Source organism: Balaenoptera physalus, assembly GCF_965194825.1.
Source record: "Balaenoptera physalus genome assembly, chromosome: 12".
Lineage (NCBI taxonomy): Eukaryota > Metazoa > Chordata > Mammalia > Artiodactyla > Balaenopteridae > Balaenoptera > Balaenoptera physalus.
Genome location: NC_138897.1, coordinates 24714401 through 24729154, shown reverse-complemented (window position 1 = coordinate 24729154; position 14754 = coordinate 24714401). Strand labels below are relative to the sequence as shown.

The 14754-nt window shown below is 38.2% G+C and overlaps 1 protein-coding gene across 2 annotated transcripts in view; it reads right to left on the bottom strand.

Annotated features, from left to right (window-relative positions):
• Nucleotides 1–253: 253 nt before the first annotated feature.
• Nucleotides 254–14754, bottom strand: part of ACAA2 (acetyl-CoA acyltransferase 2) — a 42038-nt gene continuing 27537 nt past the window's right edge. For both annotated transcript variants that reach the window (XM_082416640.1, XM_082416641.1), the window contains exons 6-10: nt 13366–13541; nt 12702–12831; nt 9897–9967; nt 2220–2374; nt 254–672 (exon numbers count right to left, since the gene is read on the bottom strand). In XM_082416640.1, coding sequence (XP_082272766.1) covers nt 588–672; nt 2220–2374; nt 9897–9967; nt 12702–12831; nt 13366–13541 — 617 coding nt within the window. In that variant the 3' untranslated portion in view covers nt 254–587. The remainder of the gene's footprint in view (nt 673–2219; nt 2375–9896; nt 9968–12701; nt 12832–13365; nt 13542–14754) is intronic.

Below are 14754 nucleotides of genomic sequence, written 5' to 3'. Positions count from 1 at the left end.
AGCAGAAGGTGGTTGCCAAGGGCTGCAGAGAGGGAGGAATGGGGAGTTGTTTAATGGGTGTAGAGTTTCAGTTCTGCAAGATGAAAAGAATTCTGGAGATGCATTGTGGTGATGGTTGCATAACAATGTGAATGTATTTAATGCCACTAAACTATAGGCTTAAAAATGATTAAGATGGTAAATTTTATGTTATACGTATTTTACCTTAATTAAAAATTTAGAAAAATACAAGAAACAATAGGAAAGGATTAGCTGAAGTTAAGGCAGAATTTATTCAATTTCCCTGCAATCATATTATCTAAGACATAAGCAGTGGTTATTTGGCAAGGATACAATTCCGTTTAAGGCCTTCTATAGTTGGATTTTAGTTCAGAAATGCAGCATATTTGGTACAAATTTGAGAGAATTTATTCTGGCACGGGCTCTTGTTCATGATAAATGCATCTTTGCCTCACCATTCCTTGACCAAACTCAATCACTCAGTGCAGGGCATGGCATGACCTTCACAGCTTCTCTGAAGGTCACCTGGCGTACTGTGGCCTGGCCAAGTCATGTGAGCGTGGACCAGGGCAGGCTCCCTGCTCTCCTCAAGCTGTGTTCTCAATGATGACCGCAATTCCTTGGCCCCCTCCAATGCAGGCCGATCCTACAGCGTATTTTCCACTCCGACGCCTAAGAAAGAAAGCAGTGGCTGAAATCTACTTGAATAAAGAATGTACAGAATTAGATAATTAAGTAAATAGTATTTATAATGGTCACATTTGCATTATTCATTCTTGTTCAGCTCATCAGCTCAATCTTTTTTCCAGTTCTCAATATTGGAGAAAAGAGGAGAAAGAATTTGGAAAGCTGAATATTCTTATTTTTAAAAAAAAGCAGTAACACAGAAGAGGGAGGCTGAAACAAATATAAAAGCTTAGGCTGCTGTGAGGAAGGAGTGAGGACAGGAGGTAATTGGGATAAACTGGAAGTTGAAGAAGGGGGAGTCAATACTCAGCCCCTTCGATTTATTTGTTTTAGATTTTTATGAACCTTAGAATAAGTATAATTACTGAAGTTTGTCCATATGAAAGGTCAGATAATTTAGATACATTTCATGTCCCTTTCATAAAATTAGATACCTTTAAAGTACCATCTGCTCTAATTCTTCAGTCCTGATAGAATAACCTTGAGAAACCATCAAGGAATTATTTTTTGTGCACATCAATCACTCATTTCATCTCAATCATTAAGTGAAATAGGAGTCCCATTTACCTTAACTTCACAGGGAGGCAGAGTGATTTTCTGCCCTGACATATTTGGTTTTGTTTGCAATTTCCCTACTAACAGAGCAAAATGATCCAAAATACACAGTACAGAAGGAGGAGCTCTTCTATTAAAACTGAAAAGTATCAAACACACAGAAGGCTCCTCCTGGAACCCTGGAAACAATGAAGGAAAAACTTAGCTCAGACCCAAATTGTCAGTTTGCTTAGGTTTCTTTTTTTTTTTTTTTTTTTTAATTATTTATTTATTTATTTATTTATGGCTGTGTTTGGTCTTCGTTTCTGTGCGAGGGCTTTCTCTAGTTGCGGCAAGCGGGGGCCACTCTTCATCGCGGTGCGCGGGCCTCTCACTATTGCGGCCTCTCTTGTTGCGAGGCACAGGCTCCAGACACGCAGGCTCAGTAGCTGTGGCTCACGGGCCTAGTTGCTCCGCGGCATGTGGGATCTTCCCAGACCAGGGCTCGAACCCGTGTCCCCTGCATTGGCAGGCAGATTCTTAACCACTGCACCACCAGGGAAGCCCTGCTTAGGTTTCTTAAATGACAGCACCTAGATCAGTATTTTGTTTCCTTAAATAATTGTGTCTTACTCCTATAACTAGCACTAGGATACAAGTGCCATGAGAACCAGGGCCTCATCACGGGCTCGCTGCTCTGCACCAGCACCAGGGATGGGGCCAGATGTACGCTAGGCCCTCAGTGAATACGTGCTGAGTGGATGCACTGCAAATGTGAGTAAGAGTGAGCATCCCAAGAGCAGAGGCACCAACAAGTCAACTGAGTCATCTATAAGGTCTACTGAAAAAGGGGTACCCAAATAACCTGTTCCTGGTGAGAAGCAGTGCGAGGCGGTATGAAGAAGAATGAAAAATGTTGGATTGTTTTGGGGAAACCTAAATTCATGCATTTACACAAAAGATGGCAAATCTGAAAAGCAACAATTTCTAGCACGTACCTTAATTCATGAACCAGGTGTGCAGTAATTCTTGATCCAGATCCCCCTAATGGGTGACCCAAAGCAATGGCCCCTCCATTCACGTTGGTTTTACTTGGGTCAAGATCCAAACTCTTTTCAACTGCCAAGTACTGGGGAGCAAAAGCTTCATTCACCTTAAAACAATCAAAACACTAATAAAAATCCTTATTCACAAACTTATTTCTAACTGAGAATTGTCCAGTCCTATCAATGGCTAATTATCCTGGTTTTTTTCCTACTTAAATTACATTGCAAGGTTATTTTAATTTATCTTCAATCATTCTTTGTAAAGATAACAGGTTTGAAAATGGGTATATTTACTAAGTGATACTTTAAGTGTAATGTATCCCTTAGAGAAAAGAAATCCTCAGTGATACTATAAATGGATAGTGGACTAGAGGCAGTAGGATACTGTAGAAAGCCCACAGGTTCTGGAGCTAGATGGACAGTTCAAATCTCGGCTATATGGATGTTCTTTAAACTCTCTTGACACTCAAATTTCTTCAGTAGTAAAATATGACTGTTGTATCATCTTAAGAGTTATCGTTAAGGTTAAGTGAAATCGTGGGTATTAAGTGTTTAGTGTATTATCTGGCACAAGCAAGTATTCAATAAATAGTTGCTATTATTATTACTACTACTCAGTACTACTGGCCACACTTCCAAGAAACTGATAGACAATAAAGAATAAACCGTCAGGGGGGACAGCTTCAAGATGGCGGAGGAGTAAGACGCGGAGATCACCTTCCTCCCCACAAATACATCAAAAATACATCTACATGTGGAACAGCTCCTACAGAACACCTACTGAACGCTGGCAGAAGACCTCAGACTTCCCAAAAGGCAAGAAAATCCCCACGTACCTGGGTAGGGCAAAAGAAAAAAGAAAAAACAGAGACAAAAGAATAGGGTTGGGACCTGCACATCTGGGAGGGAGCTGTGAAGGAGGAAAAGTTTCCACACAGTAGGAAGACCCTTCACTGGCAGAGACTGGGGATGGGCGGGGTGGGGGGAAGCTTCAGAGCCGTGGAGGAAAGCACAGCAACAGGGGTGCAGAGGGCAAAGCAGAGAGATTCCCGCACAGAGGATGGGTGCTGACCAGCACTCACCAGCCCGACAGGCTTGTCTGCTCACCCACCAGGGTGGGTGCAGGCTGGGAGCTGAGGCTCGGGCTTCGGAGGTCAGATGCCAGGGAGAGGACTGGGGTTGGCTGTGTGAACACAGCCTGAAGGGGGCTAGTGCACCACAGCTAGCTGGGAGGGAGTCCGGGAAAAAGTCTGGAACTGCCTAAGAGGCAAGAGAGCATTGTTTCAGGGTGCGTGAGGAGAGGGGATTTAGAGCACTGCCTAAATGAGCTCCAGAGATGGGCACAAGCCGCGGCTATCAGCGTGGACCCCAGAGACGGGCATGAGACGCTAAGGCTGCTGATGCAGCCACCAAGAAGCCTGTGTGCAAAAACAGGTCACCATCCACACCTCCCCTCCTGGGAGCCTGTGCAGCCCACCACTCCCAGGGTCCTGTGATCCAGGGACAACTTCTCCAGGAGAACACATGTTGTGCCTCAGGCTATTACAACGTCACGCAGGCCTCTGCCACCACAGGCTAGCCCCGCATTCCGTACCCCTCCCTCCCCTTGGCCTCAGTGAGCCAGAGCCCCCTAATCAGCTGCTACTTTAACCCTGCCCTGTAGGACGCCCTCAGGCGACCTACACACAGAGGTGCGGCCAAATCCAAAGCTGAACTCCAGGAGCTGTGCAAACAAAGAAGAGAAAGGGAAATCTATCCCAGCAGCCTCAGGAGCAGTGGATTAAATCTCCACAATTAAATTGATGTACCCTGCAACTGTGGAATACCTGAATAGACAACGAAACATCCCAAAATTGAGGCGGTGTACTTTGGGATCAACTGAAGACTTCGGGTTTGCTTTCTGCATCTAATTTGTTTCTGGTTTTATGTTTATCTTAGTTTAGTATTTAGAGCTTATTATCATTGGGAGATTTGCTTATTGATTTGGTTGCTCTTTTCCTTTTTTAAAACTATATATTTCCTTTTTCTCCTTTTGGGAGTGTGTATGTATATGCTTCTTTGTGTGATTTTGTCTGTATAGCTTTGCTTCTACCATTTGTCCGAGGGTTCTTTCTGTCTGTCCATTTTGTTTTGTTTGTTTTGTATAGTTTTTAGCACTTGTTATCATTGGTGGATTTGTTTTTTGGTTTTGTTGCTCTCTGTTTCTTTTTCTTTTTAAACTACTTTAAAATTTTTTTTTTTTAATAATTAAAAAAATTTTTTTATTTTAATAACTTTATTTTATTGTATTTTCTTTCTTTCTTTTTTTCCTCCATTTTCTTCTGAGCTGGGTGGCTGACAGAGTCTTGGTGTTCCAGCCGGGTGTCAGGTCTGAGCCTCTGAGGTGGAAGAACCGAGTTGAGGACATTGGTCCACCAAAGACCTCCCGGCCCCACATAATATCAAACGGCGAAAGCTCTCTCAGATATCTCCATCTCAACGTTACAACCCAGCTCCACTCAACGAACAGCAAGCTACAGTGCTGGACACCCTAGGCCAAACAACTAGCAAGACAGTAACAAAACCGCGCCCATTAGCAGAGAGGCTGCCTAAAATCATACTAAGTTCACAGACACCCCAAAACACACCACCAGAAGTGTCCTGCCCACCAGAAAGACAAGATCCAGCCTCATCCACCAGAACACAGGCACGAGTCCCCTCCACCAGGAAGCCTACACAACCACTGAACCAACCTTAGCCACTGGGGGCAGACACCAAAAACAACAGGAACTATGAACCTGCAGCCTGCGAAAAGGAGACCCCAAACACAGTAAGCTAAGCAAAATGAGAAGACAGAGAAATACACAGCAGATGAAGGAGCAAGGTAAAAATCCACCAGACCAAACAAATGAAGAGGAAATAGGCAGTCTACCTGAAAAAGAATTCAGAGTGATGATAGTAAAGATGATCTAAAATCTTGGAAATAGAATGCAGAAAATACAAGAAATGTTTAACAAGGAAGTAGAAGAACTAAAGAGCAAACAAACAGTGATGAACAACAGAATAAATGAAATTAAAAATCCTCTAGAAGGAATCAATAGCAGAATAACTGAGGCAGAAAAACGGATAAGTGACCTGGAAGACAAAATAGTGGAAATAACTACTGCAGAGCAGAATAAAGAAACAAGAATGAAAAGAATTGAGGACAGTCTCAGAGACCTCTAGGACAACATTAAACGCACCAACATTCAAATTATAGGGGTCCCAGAAGCAGGAGAGAAAAAGAAAGGGACTGAGAAAATATTTGAAGAGATTATAGTTGAAAACTTCCCTAATATGGGAAAGGAAATAGTCAGTCAAGTCCAGGAAGCACAGAGAGTCCCATACAGGATAAATCCAAGGAGAAACACGCCAAGACACATATTAATCAAACTATCAAAAATTAAATACAAAGAAAAAATATTAAAAGCAGCAAGGGAAAAGCAACAAATAACATTCAAGGGAATCCCCATAAAATTAAAAGCTGATCTTTCAGCAGAAACTCTGCAAGCCAGAAGGGAGTGGCAGGACATATTTAAAGTGATGAAAGGGAAAAACCTACAACCAAGATTACTCTACCCAGCAAGGATCTCATTCAGATTTGATAGAGAAATTTAAACCTTTACAGACAAGCAAAAGCTAAGAGAATTCAGCACCACCAAACCAGCTTTACAACAAATCCTTAAGGAACTTCTCTAGGCAGGAAACACAAGAGAAGGAAAAGACCTACAAAAACAAACCCAAAGCAATTAAGAAAATGGTAATAGGAACACACATATCGATAACTACCTTAAATGTAAATGGATTAAATACTCCAACCAAAAGACATAGATTGGCTGAATGGATACAAAACCAAGACCTGTATATATGCTGTCTACAAGAGACCCACTTCAGACCTAGGGACACATACAAACTGAAAGTGAGGGGATGGAAAAAGATATTCCATTCAAATGGAAATCAAAAGAAAGCTGGAGTAGCAATTTTCATGTCAGACAAAATAGACTTTAAAATAAAGTCTATTACAGGAGACAAAGAAGGACACTACATAATGATCAAGGGATCAATCCAAGAAGAAGATATAACAATTGTAAATATTTATGCACCCAACATAGGAGCACCTCAGTACTTAAGGCAAATGCTAACAGCCATAAAAGGGGAAATCGACAGTAATACAATCATACTAGGGGACTTTAACACCCCACTTTCACCAACGGACAGATCATCCTAAATGAAAATAAATAAGGAAACAAAAGCTTTAAAAGACACATTAGACCAGATAGACTTAATTGATATTTAAAGGACACTCCATCCAAAAACAACAGAATACACGTTTTTCTCAAGTGTTCATGGAACATTCTCCAGGATAGACCACATCTTGGGTGACAAATCAAGCCTTGGTAAACATAAGAAAATTGAAATCATATCAAATATCTTTTCCAACCACAACACTATGAGACTAGATATCAATTACAGGAAAAAATCTGTAAAAAATACAAACACATGGAGGCTAAACAATACACTACTAAATAACCAAGAGATCACTGAAGAAATCAAAGAGGAAATCAAAAAATACCTAGGAACAAATGACAATGAAAACACGATGACCTAAAACCTATGGGAGGCAGCAAAAGCAGTTCTAAGAGGGAAGTATAGCAATACAACCCTACCTCAAGAAACAAGAAACATCTCAAATAAACAACCTAACCTTACACCTAAAGCAGTTAGAGAAAGAAGAACAAAAAATCCCCAAAGATAGCAGAAGGAAAGAAATCATAAAGATCAGATCAGAAATAAATGAAAAAGAAAAGAAGGAAACAATAGCTAAGATCAATAAAACTAAAAGCTGGTTCTTTGAGAAGATAAACAAAATTGATAAACCATTAGCCAGACTCATCAAGAAAAAAAGGGAGAAGACTCAAATCAATAGAATTAGAAATGAAAAAGGAGAAGTAACTACTGACACTGCAGAAATACAAAGGATCATGGAGATTACTACAAGCAACTATATACCAATAAAATGGACAACCTGGAAGGAATGGACACATTCTTAGAAAAGCACAACCTCCCGAGACTGAATCAGGAAGAAACAGAAAATATAAACAGACCAATCACAAGCACTGAAATTGAAACTGTGATTAAAAATCTTCCAACAATCAAAAGCCCAGGACCAGATGGCTTCATAGGTGAATTCTATCGAACATTTAGAGAAGAGCTAACACCTATCTTTCTCAAACTCTTCCAAAATATAGAGGAAGGAACACTCCCAAACTCATTCTACGAGGCTACCATCACCTTGATACCAAAACCAAAGATATCACAAAAAAAGAAAACTACAGACCAGTATCACTGATGAACACAGATGCAATAATCCTCAACAAAATACTAGCAAACAGAATCCAACAGCCCATTAAAAGGATCATACACCACGATCAAGTGGGGTTTATCCCAGGAATGCAAGGATTCTTCAATATACGCAAATCAATCAATGTGATACACCATATTAACAAATTGAAGGAGATAAACCATATGATCCTCTCAATAGATGTAGAAAAAACTTTAGACAAAATTCAATACCCATTTATGATAAAAACCCTCCAGAAAGTAGGCATAGAGGGAACTTACCTCTACATAATAAAGGCCATATATGACAAACCCACAGCCAACATCGTTCTCACTGGTGAAAAACTGAAACCATTTCCTCTAAGATCAGGAAGAAGACAAGGTTGCTCACTCTCTCCGCTATCATTCAACATAGTTTTGGAAGTTTTAGTCACAGAGATGAGAGAAGAAAAAGAAATAAAATGAATCCAAATCGGAAAAGAAGAAGTAAAACTGTCACTGTTTGCAGATAGCATGATACTATACATAGAGAATCCCAAAGATGCTACTAGAAAACTACTAGAGCTAATCAATGAATTTGGTAAAGTAGCAGGATACAAAATTAATGCATAGAAATCTCCTGCATTTCTATACACTAACGACAAAAAATCTGAAAGAGAAATTAAGGAAACACTCCCACTTACCATTGCAATGAAAAGAATAAAATACCTAGGAATAAACCTACCTAAGGAGACAAAAGACCTGTATGCAGAAAACTATAAGACACTGATGAAAGAAATTAAAGATGATACAAACAGATGGAAAGATATATCATGTTCTTGGATTGGCAGAATCAACATTGTGAGAATGACTATACTACCAAGGCTGGCTATGAGAATTACGTTATTTCATGTTTATAGCACTATATTTTCATATGATCTTAGCTAGGGAATTTTATAGATAAGGAAACTGATTTTTAAAAAGGTAACTTTTCCAGGGTTGGGATAAAAATCCAGCCTTGTGTTCTTTTCTACTATATTTTGTCCTCTCCCAAGATGGTCCTTTTTTTGTCCTTACATCCAACATTATTTTTCCATTTTATATAGTCATACTTAAGGAGGTACTAAGAAACCTAGAATATGTTGTGAAACTAGGCTTTGGAACCTAGGAAAAACGACCTCACGATCATCAGAAGACCCGAAGACAATCATGTCAGGGTGTTGAGAGCTATGTCCTTGAGTGTTTATACATCTATAAATGGTGATGAACAGCTCTGCGGAGCTGACATATTTCAAGAGTTTTAAGTGTGAAATCTAAAGTCAGAAATTTAATGGTACTTATTTGCTAATACAAATATGGTAATTAAGCAGCCCCCTTTGAAGCTCTGAGCTATGACCACCAAAGAATGGAAGAAGAGATTTAAGGATAAACCATTCGTCTGAAACCACAGTTACTTGGTGAGAGATTACCACAGAGGACATCACACATGTGCCTAGAGTGAAAAGGCCCTTTCTCTATCAGTTTAAATAGAGAGATTTCCTTTGTTATATTAGTTATTTCCCAATATCAAGTAGCTTAATTACCTAAAATTTTCAAATACTCCCCAAATGTAGAATGTATATAATCCATCTTGAAGCATTTTCTTAATCCTTTCTTTTAATTGTACTAAATATTTAAGATGCCTTTGTTTTAAACTAACATTAAACAAATCACTCTTCCAATAAATTTAAGTTTCCAATGCCAAAAATTAGGATAGATGCATTCCAAATCAAGCCACACTATGGTGTAAAAGCCAAAGGTAAGTTTGGGGGATGGGGGTGGCTGTTAACTTGGCAGAAGTGCAAGAATCTTTTAGATTTGGGATCAGATTATTGTTTTTCTATTAGGTCAATTTTTTACCTGTATTTTTTCACTTTAATCCATAAAATAAGGTTAAAGTTACTCATTTCTCACCCACCTTATATATAACATTCAATTCAATTCAACAGGAACATTAATAGTCTAAAATGTAGTAGAATCTTACGATGTCATAAAAAGTTTCTAAGAGTTTATACTTTAGTAGAAGAAATCAGGCTCTTTTAATTATTCAAATATAAATAAGGCATTTTTATCAGGTATGGCCTGATTATATGCCAACACAGGCATGTAATGAAAGTAATACTTATTTAGATTCACATCATTTGGAAAGTTTAATGGTACTAAAACAAAAAGAGCTATAAAAATCAAACTAAAGCCATTTATGCAATAGAAGTTGGTGGTTTATTTGTGCTGTAAAAAAAGTAGAACACTTACTTCTACCAAATCCATATCCTTAAGACTTAGTCCTGTTTTCTTCAGTGCCCCACTGATAGCAGGGACAGGACCTATATAAGAACAAAACCCAATTTCATCTTATAAGTATCAAATTTCTCCTTCTTTACTAAACAGGTAAGTAAGGAGGAAATAAAGTGACAGTTAGTAGCTGAAACTCTTGCCACCCTGATAGCACACAATACTAAATGATATGACAATAAAGAAACAGGAAATGGGACCAGGGTGAAAAGCTGTTTATGCACGTTGTAGATGAGAGACTTAACATGAAAAGTTCTACCATAAGTGACTTTAAGAGTTCAAACAGCCAAAGGAGTCATATGGGGTTCTGTATAGATCATTCTTCTTTTTTTTTTTTTCTAGAAAGTCTTCCTTTATTAATGAACTCCTATTTCCCTCATGGTAATATTGAGAGATCGAAGCTCATTGGTTCCACAAATTTATATACACATCTATGTACATACACACATAGGTGTTTTTTTGCTCTTTTTTTAAAAATGTATTTTATTTTTTTAATTTTAGTTTTTATTTCAAAAAATTTTTGGCCGCTTTGTGCAGCCTGTGGGATATTAGTTCCCCAACCAGGGATTGAACCCGGGCCACAGCAGTGAAAGCGCCAAGTCCTAACCACAGGAGCACCAGGGAATTCCCATGTATAGATCATTCTTAATACCAAATGGTAAGGCAGACTGAGCGCTCTCCTGGGATTCAAATCATATGTATTCCCAATATAGAAGTGACTGTGGCTACACTCTGAATTTTCAGGCCCATTTGGACAAAAGGCAAGAAACAGCAGTAGTATCTCCATATGGGCATAGTAAGATAGGAAGCTACTAGGCACTTTAGGGAAAAGATATCTGAAGCAAGGAGACGTTTATAACTCCAATGGTAAGCAGATATTTTAAATAAAATATAACCCCCACTGAATAAACGCAAATCCACCTTAAAAAGCTTTTGAAATAAACTTTAGCGCCCAGATTTCTGATGATCACTAATGACAGTTTAATACTGCTCATAATTTTTAAGTAAATTGATATTTCTTTCCAAAAAAAAAAAATCTGGCTAGGGATGATTATCTACTTCTCCATCTGTTCTTAGAGAATAAAATTGCCATAAATGTCTAAAAAGAAAAATATGTGATGTGTTTTGTTGAATTCAAGTAGTCAAATATTCTGTATCAAGTTTCACAAACATACCTAAGGTAAAATGGGAAATCAGTCTTTATAAGAAAAGCATAACACAATCTAAATATAATGTAATTAATTTTGTCACCTAGTTAAAAAGTTTCTTGGACAACAGTCTGCTGATTGGTAGGGCCATGCAATTAACACTTTTCGATTTAAAGCATCAGTTCTATACTGGCTACTGATTTAATACAGAATCTAATTCCAGATTCTCTTTGTATCTCTAAGACATGAAAATGGGATGGGTAGTCAATAGAAGAGCATCAGTTATCCAGCATGGTCAGGGGATGAAGTATCCTACAGGGGTGAAAGGTACACAGAACTAAAAGCTGAGGGTGTAAAACCATTGTACATACTTCCATGTCTTCATAACCACAGTCAGCATGACTAAATGTGCTCATATTAACTTAGAATCATTACACTCAATTATAACAATATGCTAGGCCACAAGCTAATTTTTAAAGGACTGTTTCCATACCACTCTGCTATTTACTGGGACTCAGGAAGGTAGAGTATTCTTGTTGGGAAAAGGGACACTTTATTCCTAGTGTTAGCTCCTACCACTAACAGCTGTGTAACCTTGGGTACCTTTGGGGGCTATAAGTGTCTCATCAGAAGTGCTTTGAGCTGGTTTTTAACTCACTTCTTTTGAAGCACTGGAATCCTTTCTACAAATGAAGCCCTATAACAGATAAAGCAAGAGCTGTCCCAGCTGAAGAGGCATTTCAATGGCATTTATTGTACTACAGGGCAAACGTTCAGGCCCTGAAATAGAAGGAAGAAAAACTACATTTTCTTGCTCACTAACTATGTCAAAATGTATCAGAACCTCTTAAATGAGGTTAAACTGAAAACTATAAAATAACTACTTATCTATATCAAATAAATATGGTTGATCATCAAAACAATCAAGGTACACTGAAAAAACCCCACATTCCTAGGCTCTACCCTGGACCTACTGAAACAAAACCTTGGGGTGGGGTAGGGTTATGGGTAGATTCGGATCATCATTTGGGGTTGGGAACCACTGCCCTAGACACCAAAATGATAAATGCCATAGCTACATACAGATATTTAATTTTTCAAGCTACCTTCCATTTCTAAGACAAAAGTTATATTTTGCTGACAGCGGGTAGCTGAAAGCTAGTAAGCTTTTAAGACTGTAATCAAGAAAAAAAAAAGACTCACAAAGCAGTTACTAGAGTTGTGGGAAGATTAAATGAGCTATATTAAGGACCATGTGTAAAACACCCAGTGGGGTGTGTATCTTCTCTATTTCACCCCATGATTTTTCCATCTCACATTTTCTTCTATCTTATCAGTACCTCGTAATCCTTCTAATGTTGTTTACCATGTGTTAATTTTATGTATCTTAAATGGACAACGGGACATGATTACTGCCCACAAGGAGTTTACATGGTCTTGGTCTTCCTATTATGCCTGGCACAGTTTTTCATAAAGATAAGTTGTTTAAATGATTGATTAACAATCTCCTTTTCTCTACAAGTGCCCTTGATTTGGCTACTGTTTCAGGAATCTGAATGCCAAAGAAGCCTTATCTTCAGAAATGTAACAGAACCAGTTTGTTTCACTACAAACTTACCAATACCCATGATAGCGGGATCACATCCAGACACAAAATAGCCCACAATTCTTGCCAGTGGTGTGAAGTTATGTTTTTTAACAGCATCTTCACTAGCTATGATAACAGCTCCAGCACCATCAGAAATCCCCTTGGAAACAAAAACAGATGTTAACCACAGGGTAAAAGAATATAGTTAATTAAGGTTTGAACTAATGGAGTGGTATTAGGATTATGGCAATACATAGGAAGCAGTGCCATAATTTGGGATACAAGTAGTATTAGTGGCACACTGCTGGATTAAAGAGATTGTTTTAGGCACAGAATACAACCTCACTAAGGGAAAATAGGAAAGAATGTCAAGAAAAAGCTTATATCCAGATGTGGGTAGATGTAAGAAGAAATCTGATGAGTTGTATACATGAGGAAGAAAAACTAAAATAATAAACCAGGTAGATTTCCTTCTAACATTCTGAAAAGACTAAGAAATCGGGAAAGTATATAAGGGCTCCTGGCTAAAATATTTTATTTTGGACTATGAAAACCCAAATTAATAGAATATGAACACTATTAGCTTAAGCTAGATAACCAAAGACTAGCATGAAAGGTATCTAAAAGGTACTGCATGATTATTTTGCATTGAACACATCAGGAAGAGTTCAAGATAATCCGTGGTGCTACCTACCGACGCGTTCCCTGCAGTAACGGTTCCTTCTTTCTTGAACACTGGAGGAAGTTTGTTTAACTGCTCCAGGGTTGTTTGGGGCCGAGCATGTTCATCTACCTGCATTGTCTGTTTTCCTTTCTTTGTCTTCACCTCAATTGGTGCCATCTCATTATTAAAGTAACCAGCATCATTAGCTGAAATAGTAGAAAGACTATTCATAAGAATAGGGGAAAAAAAAAGAACAGAAAGCAGAAAAATGAAATCAAATATATCCTTCAATTTATTTATTTAGGCTGCGCCACACAGCTTGCAGGATCTTAGTTCCCCAACCAGGTGTGGAACCCGTGCGCCTTGCAGTGGAAGCGCAGAGTCCTAACCACTGGACTGCCAGGGAAGTCCCTATATTTCAGTTTAACTGCCAGGGAAGTCTCTATATTTCAGTTTAATTTAATAGTTCAGTCCCTATATTTCAGTTTAATTTCAGTCCCTATATTTCAGTATATCTCAGTCTATTTTAATATAAGCCTTTATTACTTACATAACTTACCTTGCTTATTGGAGGATTTAATATACTATCATCCATGCAGATGCGTTCTGTACCTTTTTAAAATTACAATTTCCGATTTTTTTTTACAAGGTACTGCTAGACTATTAGTGTTTGTTACCTACAGGTGTAATGGCACTGAATGGATTTCATGCCCTTTTTTAACTTCTCTGGGTGAGACATGAAGTAATTAAAAAGTTACCAAGCTGTACCTACAGTCAACAATAATGTATTGTACACTTAAAATTTTATTAAGAGGATAGATCCCACGTTAAGTGTTCTTACCACAATAAGAAAAAAAGTTACCAAGTTGTCTATGTCACCAAGTAATCTATGACTGAAATTTAATGACAGGCAACCTGAAGAAATTATATGTGCTATTACTGACACAATTCTAAGTAAAACAGCTTACCTACTTCCACCTCCACTGACTGGACTGGACAATAGTAATATAAAGCTTCAGAAATAGAGTAAGCCAGGAATAATATCACCTTAATTTTGATAACCCTTTATAGCAGGCTAACACTTTCCTTATTTGGTTCTCACAACAACTCTGTTAGGAAAAAAGGGAAGGCAAATACTTTTATCTCTATTATTAGTTCAGTGAATAAATGCTTGGTGAACAAATGACTTGACTGAAGTCAGAAAAACTGTATGTGGCAAAACTACAAATAGGCTGATAACGTTTGACCTCTACACCAATACCCTTTCACTTAAATGTGTAACTAAAAAACAGAGGATGAGTTGGATTGGCTCCATTAGACTTACCCCTCTTGAAATGCTAAAATGAACTTTATCCTCACTATTCCAAGTATTTAATACCCCTAAATAAGAGTTTCTGCTCATTTATAATAGTTTAGTTT